This window comes from Zonotrichia albicollis, chromosome 21 (genome assembly GCF_047830755.1).
Source record: "Zonotrichia albicollis isolate bZonAlb1 chromosome 21, bZonAlb1.hap1, whole genome shotgun sequence".
NCBI lineage: Eukaryota > Metazoa > Chordata > Aves > Passeriformes > Passerellidae > Zonotrichia > Zonotrichia albicollis.
In genome coordinates, this window is record NC_133839.1 from 11,772,476 (window position 1) to 11,798,870 (window position 26,395).

The 26,395-nt window shown below is 46.8% G+C and overlaps 1 protein-coding gene across 4 annotated transcripts in view; it reads right to left on the reverse strand.

Moving 5' to 3' along the window:
- Nucleotides 1–26,395, reverse strand: part of MAPKAP1 (MAPK associated protein 1) — an 81,952-nt gene that overhangs the window by 12,057 nt on the left and 43,500 nt on the right. For 3 of the 4 annotated variants that reach the window (XM_074556040.1, XM_074556041.1, XM_074556042.1), the window contains 4 exons: nt 23,586–23,695; nt 9,808–9,915; nt 4,739–4,879; nt 234–371 (listed from right to left, as the gene is read on the reverse strand). In XM_074556040.1, the coding sequence (XP_074412141.1) occupies nt 234–371; nt 4,739–4,879; nt 9,808–9,915; nt 23,586–23,695 (497 nt within the window). The remainder of the gene's footprint in view (nt 1–233; nt 372–4,738; nt 4,880–9,807; nt 9,916–23,585; nt 23,696–26,395) is intronic. The other variant, XM_074556043.1, reaches the window with a different exon arrangement.

A 26,395-nucleotide genomic window follows, 5' to 3' on the forward strand; every position in this document is an offset into this window, starting at 1 on the left:
GCAAGAAACACTGAGTGATGCCATTAGCTGAGAGCAGCATCAGAGGACACTCGTAAAATGTGTGTCTGTTTATGCTGTGTTCTCTGTAACAGAACTGAGTCAGATTAAAAACATCCTGTAATGAAAAAAACACACCTAGAGAAAGAAAAGGACACGGTAGCAATAATTCTTTGGACATGGAGCACATCCAGGGAGGCAGAGAAGAGAGAACATAAATAAAAAGGACTACTCACTTGGGCTTTTTTCTTCCGCAAGGTCACAGGCACAGAGGAGTTCAGAATCGATTGAAATGGGTTTCTGCTTAATCCAAAACTTAGTGCTGGCCTTCTGATTAGTAACAGGGTCTATCTCTACCTTGTCTCCAGAAATACCTGAGATGAGAAAGAATAGAGAGCCACAAGAGTGATCTGTTTAACCGATTTCATATCAGCCGTTTGACACACTTTATAAATCTTAAATGGGCTGAAGGTATATTGCCCTTCTGGGCTTTCTGAAGGCACGGGAGCTTTGGAAACCAGAAGCAAATGGTTATCAAACTGCATTGATAATCTGCATTTTATTCCCCTGCATAAGCATACCAAAAGAAAGAAATATCACGGAAAAGATTCTTCTAAAGGCATACAGAGCTCTTCTGGAAGCAGTAGCTACATGAGCTGTGAGATTTATAGGAGATAGTGCTGGTTTTGCAGTCACCACTGCTCTGTGTAACAGACACTATCACCACCCACCCCTCTCCATCTGCTGTACAGCAGACATGCAACCATACAAAAACAGAGCCAGAGGTTCAGACTGTGCTGGGCTGGGAGGGAGCCATCGGGATCACAGAGTGCAATGCTGGCCCTGCACAGGACACTGTGCCTGCAGCACTGTCCCAACAGTGCCTCTTGAACCCAGGCAGGGCTGATGCTGCCCACTTTCCAGGGAAGCCTGCTCCAGAGCCCAGCCCTGCTCTGGGTGAAAATCCTTTCCTGATATCCAACCTCAGTGTCCCGTGTTTCAGACTGCCCCTTCCCTGAGTCCTGTCACGGCCACGAGAGCAGAGATTGGCACCTTCCCTCTGCTTCCCCTCATGCTACAGCCCCCAGCGAGGTCGGGCCCCACAGAGCACCCTCATCTCTCCTCAGGACACTTCCCCTCCAGACCCTTCCCACCCCATGGCCTCCTCTGGGTGCTCTCTAATGGCTTCATGGCCTTTTCACATTGTGCTGCCCACAGCACTCAAGGTGAGGCCACAGAGGGCAGAGGGCAAGGAGGATCCTGCTGGAACCAGCTCAGGAACTGAGCTGAGCTGAGCAAACTTCCCAGGCAACTTTTTACACCTTAAAAACAATGATGTGTCTTCAGGCATGAGTTACAGCGTGAAGCTCGTGAGACGTCAACAAAAGGAATATAGGAAAAAGGTATTTAAATATCATTTAACTTTTGCATCTCTGAAAAAAAAAAATCAGAAAACTCTTTCCCTCCTGAGGGTTCTGACAGGGCAGGAGCCTGGGGGCTCTGGCTGCAGCCCCTGCCCTGAGACCAGGCCAGCCTCACCCACCCCTGGGTCATGGAACACCCCCTAACCCAACAATGCATTAAACACACCTCACATCAGAGAGATCACATTGCAATTAAGCATTGTATCCAGAGTCCAATTAACACCCAGGCTCCTGCAACTCACTAATTTGAGTAGGCTGAGGCTGTGTCTGGAGCCCATTTTGGTTTGTGTTTTAATTTTGGACAGATTATGTAAAATTGGTGTTGGTATTTCACTGTGATGGTTCATTATTCCAAATGGTATTTGCTGTAGTTTAAGGAAAATATGGAAGTTGATGATACAAAGTCTCATTTTCTCACTAAAAAAAAGTCAGGGGAAGTTCTAAAAATAAAGGTGCAAATTCTTGATGTGGGAGGGCTGTTCCCCATCCCTTCCTCTAAGAGCATCACCCCTATAAATATCCTCAAAAAAATGTCACTGTTTGGTCCTGCAACTTCAAAATTCACAGTCAGTCAATACTGTTAATGCACCTTGTTAATTTGATAGGATTTGTCAGGTAACTCCACTGGAAAATTATATAAAACTGTTCCAGATGAACAGATGATAGTGACATGAATTAAAGTGATAGAACAATAGTGGAATATAAACCAGAAATGACACCCAAAGTGGCTGTTGATTTATTGCCATCCTGAGTTTGGTTCTGGGCTTCCATGTATATTAGTGCTACAAATCTGGGTCCATTTAGCAGCGAGATGCTCATACATACATCACCAGCTCCTGCTCCAAGCCAAGGTCACTCCCCATTGCATCAATCTTCTCAGCAGAGGCTACTTCACCATTTTGTAACCATCTCAGATGGAACAGACTTCCTCCTCTTTCATCTTTTTTTTATCATGTAAAATACACTTTAACTTCTATTATTTTTATCTGCAAATTGTTGCTGTATACTTCATCCATTATTTCTGTATCTCGACATCGCTGGCTGAAGCTCACCCACATCCAGAGAGTACATTGACAAAGAATGTTGTCTTTTTTGTGTTATTGTTCTCACAATCTGGATGTGTTGAAACCTAAAATCAAAACAGTATTGTGTCTGTGGTTTCTGCAGTCTCTGTCTCACAGCACAAATCACTCATACTCAAAACCCAAGTGAAAATGCTCCTTCTACTATTTTTTAAATTCATTCATTTTGTCAAAAGGAATGCCATCAATGTACGGGTCCTGTAGCAGTGTTCTGTTCTTGCTCCCTTTGTTGGGTCTGCCATTGCCCCCTCCCCTCTCTGAGACACTTGCCAGCAGTTGTTTTCCCAGACAATATGCTCCTGTTAGTTGTGCTAATGTAATACACAAGTAAATGTGTCTTATTCCTCCAGCACAGGATAGAGCCTTTGTAAAAGTGCTGAGAGTGCTGCTGTGTGTGCATTACCCTGTGATATGGGCTGAAACACAAACCCCAGACCTTAAACTGCCACCTTAAATGCAAAAACCCCATCACTCAGAGGGCTGGGCACTCCTCCCATGGCCATGCACGCATCACCTTTTACTACAGAGCTACACACAACGTACAGAAAATCAAATTTACTCCCATGTTTTTCATAAACCTTGTCTCAAATTCAGTGGTCAGGCCTGAAAACAGCTAAAACATTTCAACAAGTGCAATCCACTCCTGCACAGCCCCTGACACCACTGATCTGCCAACAAGGAGCAAAGGGGTGACAGAGGATTTTTGGGGTCCCCGAGAAACCCTTGCCCTGTTACAGCTGCACACAAAAGCTGCAAAGAAAAGTCTTTGCAACCAGCCATCACCAAGCTCCCAGGCCAGTCACCTCTGAATTAAAAACTTAGCCCCTGTTGTTGCCATTCCAGGGAGGAAGAAGCAGTCACTCACTCACAGATAACATGCAACACTCACCAGCCCAAACCCACACTGCCCCTCAGTCCTCGTTTTGCCAATCTTGATCTTCTAATGTCTTTAAAACATTCAGGAGAAAGCCCAGCAACTTACTCAGACTTTATCAAAAGGTTTTGATTTTCTGTATTTGCCCAAGGTTTGAACGCTCTGCTGGGGTTTCCTTTGATTAAAAAAAAAAATTATATTATAAAGCCCCATTGTCAGTGCACTGCCATCAAAATCCCACAAGTTCACAGATTGTTATAAAAGGGAAATTTTATGGTCCTTACAGCACTGGGCAGGGTCAGCTCCTCCACTGCTGCACAAGTTAAGCCATTTGTTTCATTTAACAGCTCTTCTCCCTTAACCATTTATCTTTAGTGATCTGTCATGACCTTTTCAAGCTCTCATTTCTGACACTTCCCAGATACAGTGAGTCAAACTTCACTGGAAGCAAACTATCACACCCCGAGAGTTTGCTCAAGGCAGCAAACATGCCCAGCACTGCCCTGCTCCAGCACCGCAGATAAATCCTGCCTCAACTAGACAGCTCAAAATAAACCAAAAAAGCCTCTTCTGTCAGAATTTTACACACACACACTCTTACATGTGCTTCAGGATGGAGGAGTGAAGGGACTGTGGTGACAATAATACAGGAGTTGGTATAGTTTAACAATGCTGAATTCTACAGAAAAAATGTATTTTGTAAACATAATGGCACTTAATATCTTACTGCTGAATCATTTCTTTATGGAAGTATTTGCAGGAATGTCACAGGTCACCTACCAATGCATCATTAATCAAATTTTCACAATTTAAACACAAAGATAAAAAGCCATTCAATCATTTTAAAACAGTAATGGGGCTTTTATAATTCAGGATTCTGTCAGCCCTTGGCCTTCAGGTTTTCAAAAGCATTCAGCAAGCCAATAAGGACAATATAAAACCTTTAGAGAATGCTCATTTATTTTGTTCCACCTCAAATTTCCACCAGGTCGTTAAAAATCTTTCAGTCTCAGAAAAGGAAAAACCCAATAACTCCCAATTTTGCAAAGCCTCATTTAAAAATAACAAAACAGTTGGCAAGAAGCTTTCCATTAGGAAGCCTAGACTGAAAAAAAGAGACGAGGTCATTAAATAATGGCCTTCCTTCAGAGGCAACATGTGCAACTGATTGGGGATAATAAAAATACTGAAGTATTTTCAACGGAAAGCAATATTTTTAACTGCTGAAACGCCAGCAACACTTTCAAGTGCACTGTGAGAAAATGGAGCAAGGTGATAAGGATGGATTCAGAGTGGCAGAGATGCCAGGCAGTGCTGGCACAGCCCTGGGCTGCCCTGCGCCATGGCACGGGTGGATTTACCTAACTGCACGTCCGTGGTGAAGCGCAGCCGGTGGATCATGCTGACTTTGAAGGACTTGTAGTGGTGGCTGCTGAGCATGTCCTGCACCGTGGCTATGTCGATCTGGGGGTCCTCCTCCGACACCTCTTCTCCTCTTGAACCTGCAAGACAAGGCCCGGGGGCTCCTGAAGGGAGCTTTGGCTCGGGGCACGCCTGGTGCCGTGGCACCGCCACGCCTGGGGGTGCCCAGGGACTCTGAGCGGCTCTGGGGCAGGAGATGCCACCCTGCACCCCAGGGCAGCCCCCCAGGCACTGAGGCTGCGTGGAGAGCAGCACACCGTGCTGGGGACCAGCTCTCTGGTGGCACAGGCAGCCCTGGACCGTGGGTGCCCAGGGGACGGGCAGGGCACCCTGTTGGCACCCACCCCTGCCCCCCAGCAAGGAGGCCAGAGCTGCCCAAAGCCCACCCAGAGGCGTCTGTCTGTCCCCAGAGGCGTCTGTCTGTCCCCAGAGGTGCCTGTCTGTCCCCAGAGGCACCTGTCTGTCCCCAGAGGCGTCTGTCTGTCCCCAGAGGTGCCTGTCTGTCCCCAGAGGTGCCCCCTGGATGCCAGCACAGATCCCCCATGTACCAGCAGCACCTCGGGCACGCTGATGTGAAGCTGCACTTTATTTACTGATTAGTATTCTCATTACCACTGCAGGTACTGCCTTTATAAAAGGCAACAACTCATTAAGCCAAAATGCCAATTACTGAAAAAATATAACACACTTTAAAGATTTTTTTACATTTTATGACGTTGGATTAACACCAATTTCAACATTACTATAATGTGATATATAATTGCACAGAGTAATTTCGATGCCAGCTGCTAATAAAGCACCTCAGCTCAAAATGATCATTCAGATGCTGGTAGATAAAGTGGCATAAATATGTTTGAAAACTGATTTAGCTTCTTACAGGAGATCCTGAGGAATGACACGTTTTGTTTAATATCCTGGCTAATGTAGTCCTAAAAGCTGAACCAACTGCCAGTTCAGAGAACTAAATTTGCTGCAGGAGATTAATGAAAACTCTGTATTTTGCTGAAATTTTAATAATGGGAAGATGAGATGATGGAGTTTTAGTACAGATTTTAAAGCTCCAGCAAAGCAGGTACCAAATTGTCAGATTTTTCAGTGTTAATTTTGCTTGAGACTTGTACTGTTGGAGTGGCCTCAACACCACACCACTGTGAGCATCTGCTGCTAAATGAGTCCAAAGCCACATGGGGAGCATAAAGCAGGAGATTGCCAGGACACAGAATTTCACCACAGCTTTCCCAGAGCTGCCCTTCTCACACGCCACGGACCCTCCTTTGGGGAAGGGGACACCAAAGGGTTAAGCCACAAATTGGGCTGTGCCATTCGACTTGAAAGGATTCCAAAAATCAAATTAAACAGTCTCCATGTGAATTTATGCAGAGCCATCTTAACACTGCAAGCACTCCATGCTCCAGAATGACAAGATAAATTGTAATGGCTCCTTCCGAGACATTACAATGCATTTTGTCACAGACCCCTGTGTTAATGTCTCTATACTATGGATTATCATAATGTATCATGTCAAACCCTCATGCTGCACTACTCCAAAGATACACTGAGATATGTCAAACTTTTTGGTGCACTTAAAAGCATCTTGAGGGGCTGTGGCGTGGCAGAGCCCGGCAGTGGGGCAGGAGGGTGGCAGTGGCACTGCTGCCCCCCTGCCCAGAGCCAGGCAGGACCCTGCTCCAGCCCTGTCCCCACTCTGTGTGCCCACAATGGCACCTGTGCTGGCACAGGAGCTGGCACAGGGCAGCAGAGACCCCTCCAGCTGGGCCTGGGCTGCCCACACTGCCCCAGGGCACAGCTGAGTCCCCTGGAGCAGGGGGAGCTCGCTCACTCAGCCAGCTCCCCACGGGAAACCCTGATTTCCCAATGAGACAGCAGCAGGGGGACAGCAGCCCCAGCTCCACCAGGAGCCCAAGCAGAGCCTCCTCCCACCGGGACCCAGCTGAGGCAGGAGCCTCCTGTGCCAGCCCCTGCCAGCCTCAGCACGGACAGAAAGGGCTCCTCAGGAGCAGCCAGCGCTGCAGGGGCACAGGCAGCTGCTGCGGGGAAGGGAACCTGCATTCCCCCCATAAAACAACAAAACACAAACTTAACTGCACTGCAAAAATGTCCCTTATTACTTTAATGTACTAGAATATTGCTTAATGAAAGTTCTTAATTGCAATACAATTAATTACATACACAGAGTCCCCAATTACATTTTCCAATAAGACATTGGCTTTGCTATAGGTCTAAAGGCACTAAACCAATTTTAATATATTAAGACCAATTTCCCTTGAATACTAATTACTATCTAATGATAAAATGAGAAAGAGGAACTTTCCAGAAGTAAGATGGCAAGAATAAAACTAAATTAGCCATGAACGGCTTCCTACCACACATAAAGGCATTTCACATTACAAAGTGCAGCTTTCAGTTTAAAGATAAATCTTTGTGCAAGTTAAAAGTTCTGCACACTGGAAGCAGTTTATTAGCTCGAATGCTATTAGTAAATGCTGGCTGGAAAGGGGATTTCTCCATACATATTTCTTAATAATGGAAAGTTTTTGTTTCATTTAATACCCTGAAATATAAACTTTCTCTTTGCCCAAAGGAATGTGGCTGCTCTTCTCCCAGGAGATGCTTGCCATCATCCATATATATATTTATAAATGACTATGAGACTATGAAGAGCACATTTACAAGTAATAGCTGTTACAAGAGAGTTTTTTCTGACTGGCATATCAAAGCTAAAAGTATTTCAAATCAAGACAGAATGCACGAAGTGAATATTTCAGTTCGCTGATAGGATTGTCAAGCCATTATTTTATTAATAGTGCAAAACTGTCAATATTTCTATTCTAACGTCATGCCAAAAGATAGCTCCTAAGCACCCCAAAATCCATTTTCTGACTGCAGGGGGGAGCAGGCTCTGCCCAAGGCAGGGACAGTGAGTGATCTCACAGAGTGGAGCCCCTCTGTGCAGACAGGGCAGGGTCACCCTGCCTGGGCAATGCCACCCCAGGCTCAGAGCACCCTCCTGGATGGGCACACAGGGTCACCCTGCCTGGGCAATGCCCACCCCAGGCTCAGAGCACCCTCCTGGATGGGCACACAGGGTCACCCTGCCCGGGCAATGCCACCCCAGGCTCAGAGCACCCTCCTGGACGGGCACACAGGGTCACCCTGCCCGGGCAATGCCATCCCAGCAGGGCTCAGAGCACCCTCCTGGATGGGCACACAGGGTCACCCTGCCCGGGCAATGCCACCCCAGACTCAGAGCACCCTCCTGGACGGGCACACAGGGTCACCCTGCCCGGGCAATGCCACCCCAGGCTCAGAGCACCCTCCTGGACGGGCACACAGAGTGCCAAGGAGGGCAGGGGCGCTCCCCAGCTCAGGCCATTTGGAGCCAGCAGCCTCAGGGCTCCACCCCACAGCTCTCCAGGGCTCACCTTGGGCTCCCCGGCCTGGGAGGGAAGGGGAGCAGTGCAGCACAAGGACTTCAGGAGCAGGCAAAGGAGTCCCCTCAACACTCTGACTGATATTTATTCTGAGCCAAGGCTCCTGAGGCTCTCCTGGAGCAGAGCAGACTGACTGCCTGCTGCTACACCACGTACAAACTTCCACCAGATTTACTCCTTCAGTAATGGTGCAACCTGAACCCAGGCACTCATGAGAGCAAAGACCTGTGGGGGATACAGCTACAGGACACAGCCTGGATTCCTCCACAGATGATGAAAATACATTTAAAATGCAGTATCTGCAGTATTCTTTTAATTACAGAGCCTGGGTTTTAAAAAATGTTATTTTAAATCACACGCAAAACCCATGGAAGTATGACTAGTGAGGATCATTTCATAGATTAAAAATCAATACAAAAATAATAGGTGGGATGCAGACGTCGGGGAATTCTGGCTTGTGGAAGAGCACAACTCGATTAGTGAGGTCAGAATTGCTCCATTTCCTCAGCACAGCCCCCCTGCTCCCTCTTGCCAAGGTCTCTCCTAGGGTTTCTCAGAACCATTTTGTGCAGACATGAACCAGGAGCACCAGGGACATTTTGGGAGCAAGTGCCACCCCAGGGAGAGCAGCAGGCAGAGCTGAGTGCCCATCCCAGCCCCAGCACACGGGGAGCTCAGGCTGCTCCTGTCCCTGGTGCTGCTCTGGGATGCTCTGCTGGGATCAGACAAAACTGCTGGGGCCAAAAAGCACCACTGAAAGGTTTAACCTTTGCACAGAAGGAGCAAACTCTTCCACTGCTTGAAGCAGGCTCTTACAATGCTGTGTGCAGTGCTCTTGGCTGAGGGCAGGACTGTGAATGGTTTTACTCATTAGTACAATCAACACTTTTACACAAAATGGAACGAAAGAACACTAAACCTGAGAGCATGGCTGCTGTAAAGAATGAAGAATGGATCAAAATTCCATGGGGAACAAACACAAACCAATGTTAAATGTCTTTTTTAAAAGTTCCTTATTGTTTCAAGTAAAGAAATAAATCAGAAAATAAATATTAGGATCATTAAAACAGTAATAGAATAAAAATATTTGAGCAGAGCTGGAGAGAAGATTATTTGTCTGGCACTTCAAAAATCATCAAACTGCTGCAGTTATTTCTGCATGGCTAATTTCTTTAAATTGCATTAGAAACCCCCAGTGCCTCTGACAGCCACACTGACAGGGCACAACACCCTGCAGACCAACCCAACTCACTGAGCAACGTCTTATTTCAACAGGTTCATATTTCGTGTTTTTCAGGGTTGGTCATAACTTTACAGAGCAGTTTAACAGCAAAAGATTAATCATGAAGTGATAAACAGGATGCAGACTATTTACTAAAGGTATGAAATCCATCATTTCCCTCTGGAATATTGTTTTGGCACCACGGAGAAGTGCCTCGGGACAGAGAGTCTCGTCAAAACGTACTTGCCCAGACAGTACAGCTTGTGTTCCAAAATACATAACTTATGTGAGTTTAAGCAGTTTACAAGAGCAAAAGTGAAAAGGGGAAACATACTGTTCTCCCGGACAAGGCAGAATTCCAAAGTGCTCTGGCTCTCCAAGGTACAGTCTAAATCTACTGGGACATTAGGTTCACTCTGCTTCTCCAGCCGATACTGAGGACCTGCAACATAAAGTAACTTGTAAAATCATCTGTTTTCTAACAAAGTGATGGCTTAGCAGTTCAACTCACACGAGGTTGCTGGCAGCCCAGGACACAGCAGGTGGGTGTTGATGTCCCCGAGCCCCTGGCCAAAGGAAGGGCCCTGTCAGCAGCTGGAGGATGCTGTGGAAGGAAACAGCACATCCCACTGCCCACAGCTGTCCTGCCCAACACTCCCACCTGTCCCTGCACAGGGGAGGCTGCACCAAGCCCCTGCCTGGAGTGGGAAACACCCTCGGACCTCGCTGTGCTCCCTGGGGGCATTTTGGGGAACCTTTCCTGAGTGAAGAAGGGCCCAGTGTTTGCTCCCTGCTGCTCCCATCCCTCTTGCCTGCACAGAGCACTGGAAGCACCTGGGAAGGAAATCAGCCCTTCCTTATGGACTGCATCACACAGAGGGACAGATGCTGCTGCTTTGAATGAATTATTTTCATGTTTTAACAGTAGATCTTAAAGGTTCAGGTCCCAGCTTCTTTCCTCCCCAACCAAATCCCCAAGAAAGGACAATACCACTTAAAAAGCTGTTTAACAATTACAGAAAATGTATAAAAAATTGGTTTTGCAAAAGCTAGGCCAGTAAAAAAAAAAATCTTCTAGTTGAATGGATCCTTAAACTGCATGGCTTAACTGGAAAAAACCAGGACACTCTGATTCAATTCCAGGTGAAGCCCCTGAGCCAGCCCCAGCCCTGCTGCCCTGACAGGGGCTGGGAGAGGCCCTGGTGGGGTGGGGGCAGACCCAAGTGCACCAAGGCCCAGGTGGGACCCAGAAGAAGAAAAGCCCCTTGCAAGGGCAGGAGCTGGTGGGGCCAAAGCCCTCCTGTCCTTGCTCCACTCCTGCCCACACCTGAGAGCTGAAGCGCACACCAAGTTCTCAGCTGTGTATTTTCCATAAACAATAATATTCCATAAATAATTTTCCATAATGCAGTGAAATAACCTGAACAGATACCTGAAAAATCCTAAGTGATTCAAAGCCTCTTTAACCAGGTCTCAAAGTAACAAAAGACCTAGAACTGAAATTACAAAATCTGTTCCCTCTTCACCACTACTTAAAAGATTTCTGACTGTTTGCTGACTTTGAATTACGAGCATATATGATGAAATATTTAAAATATATAAAAAAATTAAGTCTTTCAGCCTCAGATGGCATGCCTAAGGAATGGAATTTGTTGGCCAATTAATTTTAAATTTACTACAGCAGAATTTCAATTACAGCTGCTCATTCCATCTCCCCACAGCCGCGTGAGGCACTCGCTGCTCGGCCGGGCCGCTCCCTCCCTGTGCAGCGCTGGGCACTCTCCTTATTCCCAGTGCCACCCAGCAGGGGCAGTGCCAGGCTTTCTGCAGGGCACAGGGGGCTCCCGCCCTGCCCAGCACAACCACTGGGGACACGGGATGCTGCCAAAGCATCAGCAGGGCACAGCACGCAGCACAAAGAAAGGCAAACAGACCCAGCACCAACACTGCCCCTCTCCCGGCTACTGGAAATGTGATTAACTATTTAAATTTAAAATAAATTAGATAAACACAGGCCTGCTTGTTAGGCAGAAGCAAAATATACCGAATTGAAACAAATCTTAAAGCAGTAAATAAATTTGGATTCAAAATCTGGTGTAGGTTTAAGAACAGGACCAGCAAAAGCCAAACCCAATGGCTTTGTCTGTCCATCCCAAGCACCTTCTAGAGATTCCTGAGCTACATCAAGGGCACTGCTGGCACAGGTCTGAACATCTGTGCTGTTGGTACCCAGTCCCAAAGCCCTGCTCAACAGGGGCAAACCCTGACACCATGGAAGGGTCAAAGGCAGGCAGGGTTAGTGGTCCCTCTGTGAGGATCTGATTCCACCCCAAGAACATCACCCCCATCAGAACCTGTCCCCACGCTGCTGAACCCTGAGGAGAGCCAGCAGGGATCACCCCTCAACACACCCTGCAGTGCCTCAGGGTCATTTCTATCTGGAGCAGCTGGAGAACCCCACGATCACGTAAACTGTTGTACCCAGTTTGTGTCAAGCCTGTATTATTAACTCTGCTAGGAAAGCAGAGAGCTCCAGAGCAGGTCAATGTGCCTCATGGATAACTCCTTAAAACCAGAAAATACTGAGAAAAATACTGAGAAACGAATAAAAAAGTGCAAATGGATTTCCAGAGAGTATCTACTCTTCAATTATGCTTTAAATATCTGTCCACATTTACATGACCTCTGCTTGCCAACAGATGAAGAACGTTAGGCTGAGTGTGTGGAGGAGTTTTACTATCAGGCTTCTCTCACAAGTTCAAATGATGTCACTGTAGTAGGAATATTGGATAATTTAATGGTCCCCTAATGGAATCCTGCTCTGTGAATTTCAACAAATTTTCAAGTGGCAATACCAAAGATGGATTTTATGGATTTCTGTAATCTCATGCAAATGTTCAATGCAGTTGTAAAATAAACCTTTAAAATCCTGGCACGGGCTGTGCTGGCCAGTGTCCCAAGCCAAGCTCTGCTGCTGCTGGCAGCTCCCAGGGCTCCACACCCCTCCTGGGGTGATGCCCCATCCCACGCATCCCTTCATCTGAATCCCTGTGGGACCACCCTCACCACGGATTCTGTGCACAGACACCCACCTGGCTATTTCAAGACACCCCTTTAGAGACAGGAATGTTCATCAGGAACCAAAAACAAGACCCCAGGACCCACAGTTCCCTATGAGCACACCAAGGTGCCTGGGAAGAATCCCACCCTGTAATCAAATTAAGGGTTCTCCTTGCACACGGGAACAGCCACCTGCATACCAACAAACCAATTCTGTTGCCATTTAAGCTGCAAAGCTTTCAGAAAGGGCTTTTGAAAGCACGACCCATCAGTTCTAATTTTTAAAACTTATCCTTTCAGTCAAGACTAGAAAAAGGCCCATTCCAACTTTTATCTCCACTACAAAGTGCTGTTATCTTGGGCTGTTGTCAGGAGCTCTCTCTCTCTTTCTGCTGACAAGCAGAGACTAGAGAGATAAGATTGGGAACGAATCTCACTTCTCTGAGTAAATAAATAATCAATACTCATCTAAATGTAAATGAGAAAGTATCCCCCTCTGATAACAGGGCTCTTATCAAACAGCCAATTTTCTGCAGACATTTGGCCTCAACCAAATCACCATCATTCAGCCCCAGCCTAATGGCTAAAAATCGTAACTAAATTGAACCGATCACCAGAGATCAACTAAGTTCAGCCATGGCTACTACGGGTTCAAATGTTTGGAATGCAATTTTTCCCCCATTAACTTTCAATAGCAATGAAGAATGCCACGGTCAGGGGTGAATCTGCACAATAAACAATACTAACACTGCAGCAGGGAACCAGGCTTTAAACAAAACCCCAACTAAACCCCCTCCATCTCCAAACTAGTTACTAGGGTGAAATAAGGATTATAGAAAGAATATTTAGTGTTTGTGGAGTTGCCAAACCTAAACAAAATACCAGTGTCAACAAAACACCCCAAACTGTTGAAAACTGAGGCTACATTTTACAGCATTAGTCTCTGCAACAAAACACATCCCTATGCCTGTATATCCCTCTCTTCACCTTCAAGAGCTCCCATAATCCTCACCAACACCCCACTTCCACCTGTGCTATATCAGCTGTTTCTGTTCCCTTTACAGTCCATGCATTTGTCCAAAACACTTTTGGATTTCCCATTTCCATGACATTTACCTCCTCAATTTATTACAGTGTGAGGAAAAGTATTCCTCTTGTTCCAATGAGCCATTGCCACCCCAATGTTTGGGGTGAGCAGCTCCTGTCTCTGAACTACCAGGATAAAACCTTCCCAATTCACTGTCCCCACCACCTGCCCTTCACAGACACCTCTCACACCCAGTTATGCCCTTTCCACACCTGAAAAGCCCTTCCCTCCTCAGCATCTGCTCCTCATTTCACGTGCCTGATCCATTTCCATACTCATCCCTTTCTGCATCTCTTCACTTCCCTCTTTTGAGACAAAATACAGCAATTAAGACGTGGGTACGTTGGGATTTATGGACTCAGCTCCTGATGCTCCATTTGTCTTTCTGCCTGCTCCTGCACAGAGCTGAAGTGTTCAGAGAACTACTGTGATGATGCTGGATACTTTTCCTGACTGATGGAAGGTAATTAGAGCCCATCATTGTACACATATAGTTACAGTTGCTTTTCACCATGTATATTATTTTGTACTCATTGACACTGACTTCCCTCTCTCGTTTTATTGTCCTGTCACTCAGCACTGTGGATACCTCTGCAGTGCTTCACAGACAGCTTTTATTTGCACTATTCTTACCTCTTTTGTATCAACAGCACATTTTGTCACATCAGCATTCACATCCTTTCCATGCCCCACATTAAGGAACAATGCAGGTTCCACCAGTTCCACTGGAGCTCCACCAGTAACCTAGTTACTAATCACCAAGGGCCATTATTCCTATTCTTTGTTTCCTGTCTTTTAATCAATTATTAATCCATGTGAGGATCCTCCTTCTCATCCTGTGACAGCTTAATTGCTTTATGAGCCTTTGTCAAATCTTTTTTGGAAATCTGAGCGTGCCATGGCAAACCCACCATCCCCTTCAGATGGTCTCAGCGTGCTGGAGCACAGCCTGCTCTGCCACAGCCATGCCCCTGCATGCTGCAATTGCTCACACGCCATCCATTAATCCTGCTCTTTGCTAGGGGCTCCTGTTACAATTTCTGTTTGCACACCCTGACCCTGCTCCTGCTCCTCTGCAAGCACCACGGGGCCACAGAACTCAGGGAACTCCTCCAGTGCCACCCCTGCCCTGCTGGAACCTTCCCTGCCCCAGCCTGCTCCAACCCAGCCATGGGCGCTGCCAGGGATCCAGGGCAGCCACAGCTTCTGGGGCCAGAGGAAATAACAAAGGGAAAGAAAAAGTAACAAAGAAAAACAGAAAGAAAAGATCAGAAATGCGGGCAGTTAGGCAGCCACAGCCCAACAGCCACGGTGACAGATGCTGGGCAGGAGGGAACAAGCAAAAGGGAACTGAGCACAGGCAGAAGGCAGCAGAGCAGTCAAAAACCCCTGTTGATAAACACTTAACACTGATGTCTGTGGGACTTTCCATTTCAAGCCCCTCCTTTCACAAGGATTTGTGATTTATTGCTTTGCTGCTCCATCCCTGGGCTTTGAAAGCACGATTCCGCTTGAGTTTAAACTATATTTATATTTATTTTTTTGTTATCGCTTTTTTATTATTGCTATAGAAAATATTTGCTGGAAATATGTTGCAGCTATTACAAGGTCATAAAAAAGAGGAGATTTATGTATTTCTATCATTTCAAATAGTCTGTCAGAAAGTATCAGTCGTGCTAAGTGTAAGACTGCTGGATTCCAGCGTTCCCTCTGCCACCACATGGGCAGCAGATGGAGGAATTAAAATAGCTCAGTGTGGAGGCTCCTTGGGTGCTGGCTGGGAGGGGGAAACCGAGGCAGCTCCTGGTCCCTGGGGAGGCCTGGGGGAGCCCTGGGTGCTGGACATGGCCCAGGGGATCAGCACTGGCCACAGCAAAAGGGCAGAGGGAGGAGCAGGGTCAGTGCACTGCGGAGAAAGGGGAACAGGGAGAGGGCTCAGGAGCCTTCTCAGAACATGACAGAAGGGGCAGGATTCCATTGTGTGCTTGGCAATGACAATAAAACAACGGAAAATATGTAAACAGTGAGAGAGGAACTGGCTGCAGAGCAGAATGTTTACATCTCCAATCCTGCTGCTGCGAGGACGTCTTAAATCTGTTTATCCGCTAAAAATCCCCAAAGCCCCTCAACACCTCTGAAGTGGAATAAAGATTTTATCATTACAAATGCAAATACTGGTTAATAAATAAAGATATTTAAATAGTGAAAACAAACTTTTAACGTTATGCACAAGCACGAGAGGTTTTTTTTAGCCCAATCTGTTTTTCCTTAACTTGCACTGTTGTGACATTACCGAATTTTACACACAGTTATCTGCCGCTCTCCACAGAAATACAGATGGTTTTTGTAGAAATAAACAGTCATTTATATGAAACAATTGTAAAATAGTTTATGGAAACCAGTGGTGTAATGCATTCAAATAAATGCCAGGCCTGGTTGATGGAGAGCCAAGGTGTTAAATCACACTGCTCAGGAATTCAGCTGTGGGAAACAGATAGTAAATCCAGAGTGACAGAATTTCCAGTGATGGCAAAGGTTTCTGACATCTAGTCCAGTACACAAAAACTACAGCAGTTCAAACCTATTTTACTTAACACTACCTTGACAGCCAGTGAAATTAAAGAATTTAGTCAAAAGCCCCTTAAAAAGAAACAAACACTTCATTTCTGGATTGCTTTTCTGGGGAACAGCAAACGTGCAGCACGGCCAGCAGCAACGCGGGCTGTGCACAGCTCAACACAAGGGTTTTACTTAATTGCTACCTTTTTGCATTAGCAATGTGCAGCTCTAAAAAAAGCTGAGACAAAATCGTCATGTTTGATCTATAATGTAAAGCACCTACAGCAGAAATCCAATATACAGATTTTATTTTAAACTCTGCAGCTGCCCCGCTCTCAGCCTGGCCCTAAAATGTCACCTGAATTACAGCATTATTACCAAACCAGTAGAACCAGTAACCACATGGATTCAATACCAACAGACCCAAAACTCTTCAATATTTCACCTTCATTTTGGACGAGGGCATGAAAAATTCTCCTGGGCTGGTACGCAGCCCGTCCCCAGCCCAAGGCACAGGGCAAACAGGCACTGCTGCTCTGACCAACTATTCACACACGGCATTCCCAGTGAGCTGCTCCCCTGCACCAGCACGGCGGGGTCTGCTCAGCATCACGGGCTGGGGAGAGGGAAAGGGGGAGCGGGAGAAATAAATCATCCTGCTGCAGAGCTGAGCCGGGCTTGGGCACGAGGAAATCATTCCCAGCAGCTCCATGGCCCCTCTGCACCCAGGGGCTCACCCTGCTCCAGGGAGCACCCCCAAAACTGGCAGGGAGCAGCTCTGCCCCTTCCAGCATCAGCCCTGGCTGGGAGCGGTGAGGGGAGCCAAGCACAGCCCTGGGAATGCTGGAACAGCCCTGGGAATGCTGGAACAGCCCTGGGAATGCCAGCACAGCCCTGGGAATCCTGGCACAGCCCTGGGAATGCTGGAACAGCCCTGGGAATGCCAGCACAGCCCTGGGAATGCTGGCACAGCCATGCCCGGGTAAGGCAGAGCCCCCTGGCAGCAGCAGGGACCTTGAGGGCTTTGCAGGGATCTCTGAGGTCCTTGCAGGTAGGGCACAGGGGTTTGCAGAGATCCCAGAGGGGTTTGCAGAGATCCCTGAGGTCCTTGCAGGGATCCCTGCAGGGTTTGCAGGTAGGGCACAGGGGTTTGCAGGTAGGGCACAGGGGTTTGCAGGTAGGGCACAGGGGTTTGCAGAGATCCCACAGGGGTTTGCAGGATCCCTGCAGGGTTTGCAGGCAGGGCACAGGGGTTTGCAGGTAGAGCTGCTCATACCCTGCACCAGGCTCTGCAGGGCTGCTGTAATGATCCAAAACAAAGCACCCGGAGCCAGAGCCACTCACAACTACCATTAAGCAGAAAAGCACGAGTGTGAACACAAGGAAACACAAATTAATTGGCTTTTCACTGTCACAGATGCTGGGGCTTCCATCCCAGAAAGAGTCAGAGCAAACATATGCATCGCCTACTCGAACATATTTACTTTTAAATTTAAACTCCTCAGTTACCATCATTCCGTGACAGTATCAAACTTTAATGACAGTTTATTCTAACTGTAGTTCATCTGTTAGAAATGCTTTAATCCACAGGGCTGCAGCTTTACATGGTTTATCTTTCTAATTCTCTTTTTTTTAAATGTATAAATAAATACATATATGTGCAATCAAAATACACACACACCTCCCTTTACAGACATTTTTTGTCTTGCTCTCCCACCAACAAGGTAGGATGAGAAAGGAAAACCCCAGCAAGGCCCACAGCTCCTCCAGCAGCTGCTTTAGAACATTTAAGTCACGAAATTTGACATTAAATGTGGTGCTGACACTGACATGTCAGAAACTGAATTTTCAAACACAACTCAGAGCTCTCCTCCCCAGCTGCTCCTCACACAAAGATGAGCCCCAAGCAGAACCCTTCATCTGAGGATCCCCAGGTTCTGAGGGTAACCCGAACTTTGTGTGAACAAATCCAAACCATGGCAATAAAACCTGGCTCTGTAACAGACTGTGCTCCCAGGAACCAGGGGTGGAATAGGCTCCTTTCCCTGCCCTGGGCAGCTGCAACTCCTCTGATTCTGGTGTAGGGACTAAAATATGATATGGAGGCTTTTATCTTTAAGTCCTGCGCCTGTTTCTTGAATCTTTCTCTTTTCTTATTATTCAGCTTCCTGTGGCAGTGAAATAATACACTTAAACAGACCAGGAAGATTATTTTAAACTATTTTTGGTCACTTTACACATTTTAAAGAATGCAAAAAGCACTGGTTGACAGCTGTTAGGGACTTGAATGTTATTGCAAAGCAGCTGTTTTCATTTATTGAAAAAGTATTAATCTTTCTCCAAACTCACAGAACACTGAGCTAATAACTCTCCCTCTAACCTACGGAAAATACAGGTCACGTCTGTGCAATGTTGGCAGAAGGTTTTGTTTATAACAATTAAACTTGTAGAGCATTTTGTTCTTAAAAGGACTGAGCCTTTCTGGTCGGGGGATGTTTGCAGTCGGAGGCAGCTATTAAATAATAATCAGTAGCATGTTCACCCTGCAAAGAATTTCTACTTGAAATCAGACAAGATTAATCAGAGGAGACTTCTCTGTTCACGAGAAATTTCAGATGGAGAGAGGCTGACACGGACCAGGAGCAGGCAGGATTATTCCAACATTTCAGCATTTTATGTTGTTTAGTTTTGTCTCTCATCTCCTTCTAAGAACATTCGGTTTTTATATACTGACATCGATGCTTAATTTGTTTGAAAACAAAGCCTCTGCACACATTCTCTCTGCATTGTTATTTACTTTACATTAGTATTTATAGTCCATTCAGCTGAGCTCTGGAGGAGAAGGCAACTGGCGTCCCAGGGAATGTGTTTGTGGAAGAGCAGCAGGAATGAGACAGCTCACAGGCAGGGAGATGACTTCCAAGTGTACATATAGTTCCTGCACATATTTAATTTGAGAATCACCATGGCATCAAGATACATGAAGTATCAAGGATGAAGTCACCATCTCTCCTATGTTCTTAAAATCGTAATCCATGCAAACATATTTTTCAGGTGATATTGAGTGCAGGCTTTGGTGCAGATATAAAAAGCCTGACGAGATCTCCTGCCTGCTGCACTCTGTGGGCTGCTGTGAGCCCCAGCCCCAGCTGAGCCCTGGGAGCAGAGCAGGGGCTCTGCCTTCCCCCTTGGAAGAGCTGTGCCTGCCTTGGTCCCTCTGAGCCTCCTAAAAAAGCAGGATTTAAAGTGCACACCTACCACAACCCAGATTTCTTACATGTTAATGGGGTAACACTGAGTACTGGTGAAAGTAACACCAGCAGAAACACGCACCAGAGTGAGCGAGCAGGAAAATCATATCCCAGTAAAGCAAATCAGGTTCCAGGGGTAATGGTGTTTTACAGCTCTGCAACCTGATCTGTACGACCTACAAAGCCTCCTCTGCCAAGCTGAGGGTGGGATTCCAAGCGTGCCCAACAGCTACCTGCTCCAGAAGTTAATGGTAACTGATCTCTGGGGAGCAGAATTATCCCAAGCACTAAAACACCCCAATCTCACCTTCTAAAACAGCTTTTCAGGACTCGTTATTAGAGCTGTTCAAAATCCAGACAGCACGGTATCTGACATTTTTACTGATAAATTCAAGGAGAGCAGGAAGTTCTTACGCTCCCAATCTCCAGCATGTGAGTTCTTTTCTGCAGATCTGCCACACTGCAGAGAGATTTTGTATTTACACCATCAGCTGCTGAAGTGCACACAGAAAGGAGATGTAGGCATGGCAGGATTATACAAAACAATCCTTAAACTGCCCCTGGACAGGAGGGTTCTCCAAGGGTTGTTATCCCAGTGCCCAGCCAGGTCCCTGTGGCGCTGATGGAGATTCCAGCTCCCCTCTCTGTGCCCATCCTCGGCTCTTTCTCTCCCATCTCAGCTATTTTCAGAAAACCCTCTTGCACGAGCAATGCCCCCGAGCCCCCTCAAGGTGGCCCATCCTGGATTAGACCAGTCTCCCCTAGAAGCCCATCCCAGAACTGCAGTTTTATTTCTAGCCCTCCCATGAAATATGCCTGTGCAATACACGCTGCTGAGCACGCAATAGGTTAAACAAATTGATGATAAAGTATTCGACTTCGTTAGTTTTCATTACCATAAGAAAACATCAATTACATTTTCTGTTTTATGAGTGTACACAGGGGAATCCATTACAGTAAGGGAGAGGCTGTACGACTCCTGCTGCTGCTTCTCTCTCAGCAGAAAGAACAGTTTGTTTCTAAAGGCAGTGACACCAGCCCAGAGGAAGGGAAGGCACACCGGCGTATCTGCATAGACAGCTCCTATCCTGATTTATCCAGCCTGGCTCCAACTAATTAAACATCTGCCTCAACCATTTCCTCTGCAGATTTATCTTCTCCAGTGTGCAGCACTGACTGGTTGTTACAGGCTCTTTGCTAACTTGCAGCCATTCCTGTGCCTCTCCCAGTTGGTGATCTGGGCACGTGGCAGAGATGATCCAGTGCTCCATTAACCCCCGTGGGTGCCTGTGGTGGGACAGGTCACCAGGTCCCCCTGTCCTGCTGCAGGACAGCCACGTCCTCCAGGAGAGGACTGGGGCCAGGCTCTCTGAGCTACAGCACATCCAGGTCCTGCACCACCTGCCCTTCCCCTTGGCTGGCTCAAATATTATCATTTAAAAATGGTCAGAGTTCATACGTCAAAAGCCCTGAGACACTAAGAAAGAAGAATTGCAAGGAAGGTGAAATAGTTTGAACAGTTTGCAATAATTTTATCTAAACAGAACTAGGCACAGTCAGAATATTGCTGCTGTTTTTTCAGGCCCTTTCTATGAAGAAAAGGTTCTAGCCCATTTCTGTCTCCTACTGATCAGTATTTTGCTGCAACAAATAATCTTTACTGGCTGAACAAAGTATTTGGAGAACGCTAGCCTAGTGTTTTAGCCCTAGTCATGCTGAACAAACCCTTCCCAATTGCACCACAGGAATTCCTCAAGTTTTCCTCACCCAAAGTAGCCAACCCAGGTTTGCATTTTCCTGCCAATTCAGGACCAGTCTGAAAAATGTCCTGTAAGTCAGTGGTGAAAACAGATCAGAAAGCAACTGCTTCTACCAGTACTTGACAACAGCCTAAGCTGCAATGCAATAAATTCATCTGTCCTGAAAAGGCTGATCTGGAGACCCACTGAAGACAGGCAGAAAAGCTCACGGGCATTTCTGTATTATTAAAATATTCCAAAAACTTTAAATAAACACGTCCAGCCTATTTTTAGTAATGACTTTTTAAAAATCAGACCAATCAGCTTTAAAGGAAACATTGCTGAATGAGGAGAAATGTTTCTCCTAAATTATGTCTTATCTTTTATTCAGAACTTTGACATCCTAATCCACTGGTTAATAATGACCTGAAGCACCCTGGCCCAGGCCTGTGCAGTGCTAATGCTCTGATCTGCAATTCCATTTTTCCCTGCATCTCCCAGTGACAGCGAGAGGCACATCCTCTGCAATGGTGAGGGATCTGGGGGCAGGTGAGAAATGATGGCAAAATCTCTCCTTTTTCTCCTGCTCCAGTCTCTGTGTGCCCACTGTGGTGGCATCCTGAGCTCTCCCTGCCCTCACAGCATGGCCAGCCCGTGGCAGATGGGGCTGGAACAGCCTGGATGGATCCAGGGATGTAACTGGGAATAAGGAAAGGTTTGGATAAGCTAAGTTAATGTTAATAAAAAATTCTGATACATCCCTATATACCCTGTTCCTGAAAAGGGTTCTGAGCAGGAGGGCCAAGGCAGCAGAGGTGAATGTATTAGCTGAAGGAAGAAATGCCAGGTCCATTCCTACTCTAAACTACTGAGCAAAAATAACAGAGTCAAAGCAGAATCAAATTTCAGATGGACAAAGAATAAAACATCTGTTACACGAAGGGGGGAAGCAGTTTAAAGACTGAGCTAAGTGAATCCTTTAGCAACCTCCCTTCAGGGAAGGGAAATCTGACCCCAGGAAATAAATAAAAGTCACCCAAAAAGTGAACAAAAGAGGTGTTTGAAAAAACCCCACCGCCATTCATCGCCGCTAACGACTTGTTCATTATGAGTGATGATGGATAAAGACTTCTCACGCTGAGATGAAATCAAGATTTATATGCATTGTTTCCTCTCCCAACTTGTGGGAAGATCATCATCATTTAATTCTATCTCTGCGGCCAGCGATGGGCATCCAGAGAGCGGGTTATCACACGGCGCAGTCAGCTGGCGGGGCGCGGGTGCCGCTGGCACATCTGGAGCGCGGCGCGCAGCCGGCCTGAGCGATGGCTGCTGGCCCCCCTCCAAATTGCCGCAGCCTGCCGGGGCTCCTCTCCCCCCAGCGCTGCTCCTCTCCTCCTCCCCCCCCTTTGCTTTTTTACGAGAATCAGATTTTCATTGCTCCATTCAATTGCTCCTCTCTGCCATTTTTTACAGCTCTTATCGTTCCCTTGGAATATGGCCTTGAGACAGCTCATCCGTGTCCTTCACTGTGTTATCTCTTCTAACTTTTATTAAAACTTCAGCTCTCATCTGAAGATAGCTAATTAAATCCATGACAGATTATACACGCATTTAAAAACTGCACTGAACTACTTTTTCTAAGGAGAACGGGGTTTATTTTCTTTTCCCATAGTTAAAACTGAGGGTGTATAAGGAGGTTTCATTCATTTACAAAGACAAGATCCTTATCTTTCCCACTATATAGATGGGTTTATATTAAAGTTCCTTTGTTGCGTGACAAGACTCGGTGCAATTTCTCTCAGTAATTATTTCTTGTTGCTGGAAAGATCTCTTGGCCTTATACTTCTGAAATATATACACTAACATATATGTGAATGCACATCTACCCCCCAGAAAAACATTGCTAAAACAGAAATACGAGCACTGTACATTTTCCTTTTTTAAGTGTTCATATGCCTTAACTATAACAGCACTATTTTGATAACATTGCAGAAAGTAAATTTTTCACTACAAGTAACAACGAATTCTTGAAATTATTTAAAATCACACTAAGCATAATTTTCTTACATAAATTAGAAGTATACATACAAACTCTATCATGGGCTGGACTTGCTGCGCTTCTACCCATCATCCCAAATTACCATGAACTGGTCTTGAATGCAAATGGCTTTGTTATCATAAATAAATATTTGCAGGAATGGATATACTGCTCTGCAGCAAACATTACGCAGCTCCTGCACTGCCAGCTTTGTGCCAGCATGGAGAGCACAGACCTGTGCACAGAACTGCTGTGAGTGGGGCTGGGACACAACCCCCCAAAACCTGAGCAACGTTCACAATGGTTAAAAAGAGATATAAAATATACTCGTGGAGAAAACACCCTGCCCTCTAGAAAATACGATAAATAACCCACCTGAGCCTCTCTGTGATCCCTTCCTTCTCTTTAAGGCCTTTTGTAAGATATCCTTCATGGTGACCTTCATACTGTCCACCTGAATAAGTGAGAATCCATGAGCAGCATTTCTGCAAGACAGATGCACATGCAGTTTTACAAAACAATCATCACTGGCAGCTCCCCGCAGCCCTCGTTAGCTTCAAGCAAAGCACTCGTTAGGCACACGGTTAACGAACTTGGGCTGGAAAGGGAAGTTAAAGGGAGAAACCAAGCAAACTGCCTGAGCAAGGCAGAGACAAAACCAGCCAAAATGGGGTGAGATTTAAGGCAAGGGGTGTAAGGATTTTCCTAATTTATTGTTATTTTTGATCACTTGGCGTTCAGCATTAGAAGAGAAAAATGAGCCAGTGTACCTGGGGGGCTCCTCATCTCCTCAGCTCGTGTCTGTGCCTTACAGCACACTACAGAAAAGCTGCTTGCAGTGGCATTTTCACCCGTGTCCCACACGTAACAAACCCTTAGGGACAAGGCCAGCACACCCCTCAGTGACTGCAGCTTTGCAGCACTATCAGGGTACTGCTTCAATGCATTATTCCCAGCCTAACGGGGCTCCTTTGGACACACGTTTGTGAACACAAAGGCACAAAATCTCCCAGAAAGATCCAAGGCAGTGGGTCCTTGTCCTGGCCATCACCCCTGGGAGAGGCCACACAGGGGAAGGACTGCAAGGAGCATGGGGACAGCTGTGGGGGACACTGCTCACAGACACCGAGAGGGGCACCCCTGGGGCAGCACAGAAGATGACAATATAATAGAAGAGACTCTGAATGAGCAGATCAGTAAATTTTGCCCCTTAGCCCTCGCAGTCAGTCTCGGCTCATGTCAGTAGATGTCACTGCAGACAGTTCCAGGGAAATCCGAGAGCTGAAGGCTCCCTCCGGAGAGATTGCTCTGCATGGAAAAAACTGGTTTGCAAAGCTATTTGGGCAGGAGGAGGAGCCTTGTATCTGGCAACCAGGAATTTTAATCAGGGAGTACAGCTCTATATGAACAGCACAGCTGGAATATTTTTAAAAGCAACTGGCAGGCGAAAGCAATCCAAGCAACACAAGTACATCCTGCAAAACAAACCCATATTACATGTCACTTTGAAACACAAATGCTGGGACCAGAGGCTGGAGCTCAGGTCACATCAGACACGGCATCCCCAGCCCATGGTGACCCAGCCAGGACAGAGCCCTCACCACTCACTGCTCATTGCACCGACTGCAGCGTGACCCAGGGGCCAGGAGCCCCTGCCTGGCCACGTGCTGCTCACAGCTCGCTGTCCTGGGGCCACCCGTGCCCTGGCAGCAGCATCCAGCCTGGGCTCAGGACATGTCCCCCTGTCCCCCCTCGCTGGTGTGAGACGCCGTTTCCCTCTCCTCGGCTCTGCGTTGGTCTCATCTGAATTTCATTTTCAATTCCCTTTGTTCCTGGCAAAATGAAACTGCCTAAAAGCCCAAATTTATGTTCTCCAGACCATTTATTATTTATAACTCTATCTTACTCGTCTTCAAACCAAATAATCCCAACCTTTTCATGCATCTGCTTTTCCCTCTGTTTGTGCCGCGTGTTCAGCGCAGCAGGAGCAGAGCTGAGGGAGGGAGTGCCACTGCAGGTGACACTGCTGTCCTGGGAACAGCCCAGGGCTCAGGGGCTAACGCCTGCAATGAGCAGAGATCTTCCCCAGCACTCCACTGAGGAGCAATTTCCCTTGAAGCTGCTGTGAAGCCCCATGACCTGCACGAGCACCACACACCTGCCCTTTACCTGGCCAATCCCTCGCTTCCCAAAAGCCTCACTGCTTCAGTCCCAGCTGCCCTGCTGAGCAAGATTCAGGGGATTCTTTAAAGTGAAAAACCTATTCTACAGTTATAATCACAAAAAGGAAACTACCTTTGTGCTTTTATTCAAACAACACAAGGTTTCTCGTTGAAGTGCTGCATGAAAAGCCCTCCATGCTGGACCAGACCATCACAACACCTGGTGCCTCCAGGTAATTCATACAATGCTCTGCAATATCTACAGGAATGTTCCAGAAAACTCCAACCAAAGTACAGGGAAATAAATTAAAATATTCCAGGGAAAAAAGAAATTGCAAAGGCAACAGAAGGCTTCCATAACCCGCGATGGCCAAAACAGCCGGCGTCACAATTGTCCCCTTTGCACAAAATGCTTCTCAACATTGTTCACCCAAACAGAGCAGGGCCTGCAGCCCCCTTCCCCCTGGGCACAGAGTGGCCATTGGCAGATGGCCCCAGCTCAGGGCTGCTCACACTCCCACGATCAGGAACGTCCCAAAAATGGAAGATTCTGTCTCAGTTCCTGACACTTCAGCTGCTGAAGAGCGCAGGCTGCTGCGCTCCCGCCCGTGTTCCGGGCTGGCCCAGCTCAGCCGGCCCTCTCCATTGAGCAGCTGGCCTGAGAACTGTCAGGCTGATTTCCCTGACACTCCATTACTAACCCCTGCCCGAGCCATGGCCATTCTTTGCCTCAGAAGCTGGATCTCATCCCAGAACAATCTCTGAAAGTTTATTTTACTGATCAAAGCAAAATAAGAAAGCCTGTGTGTTTGGCTATATTTAGTGTGCGAGCCGCGAGTGAGTGCTTGGCAGGAGCGGTGGGACGCGGAGCGCGCCCCGCTCTTGTAAACTCTTGGCTGTTTGCTCTGGAGCAGAGCCAGAGGGGCTGGACCCCCACCCTGCTCCAGCTGCTGCCCTCCCTGCCCCGGCTCCCTCTCACAAGGCACCACCACCACGTCAGAGCAGCATTTCAGCACTCGGCAA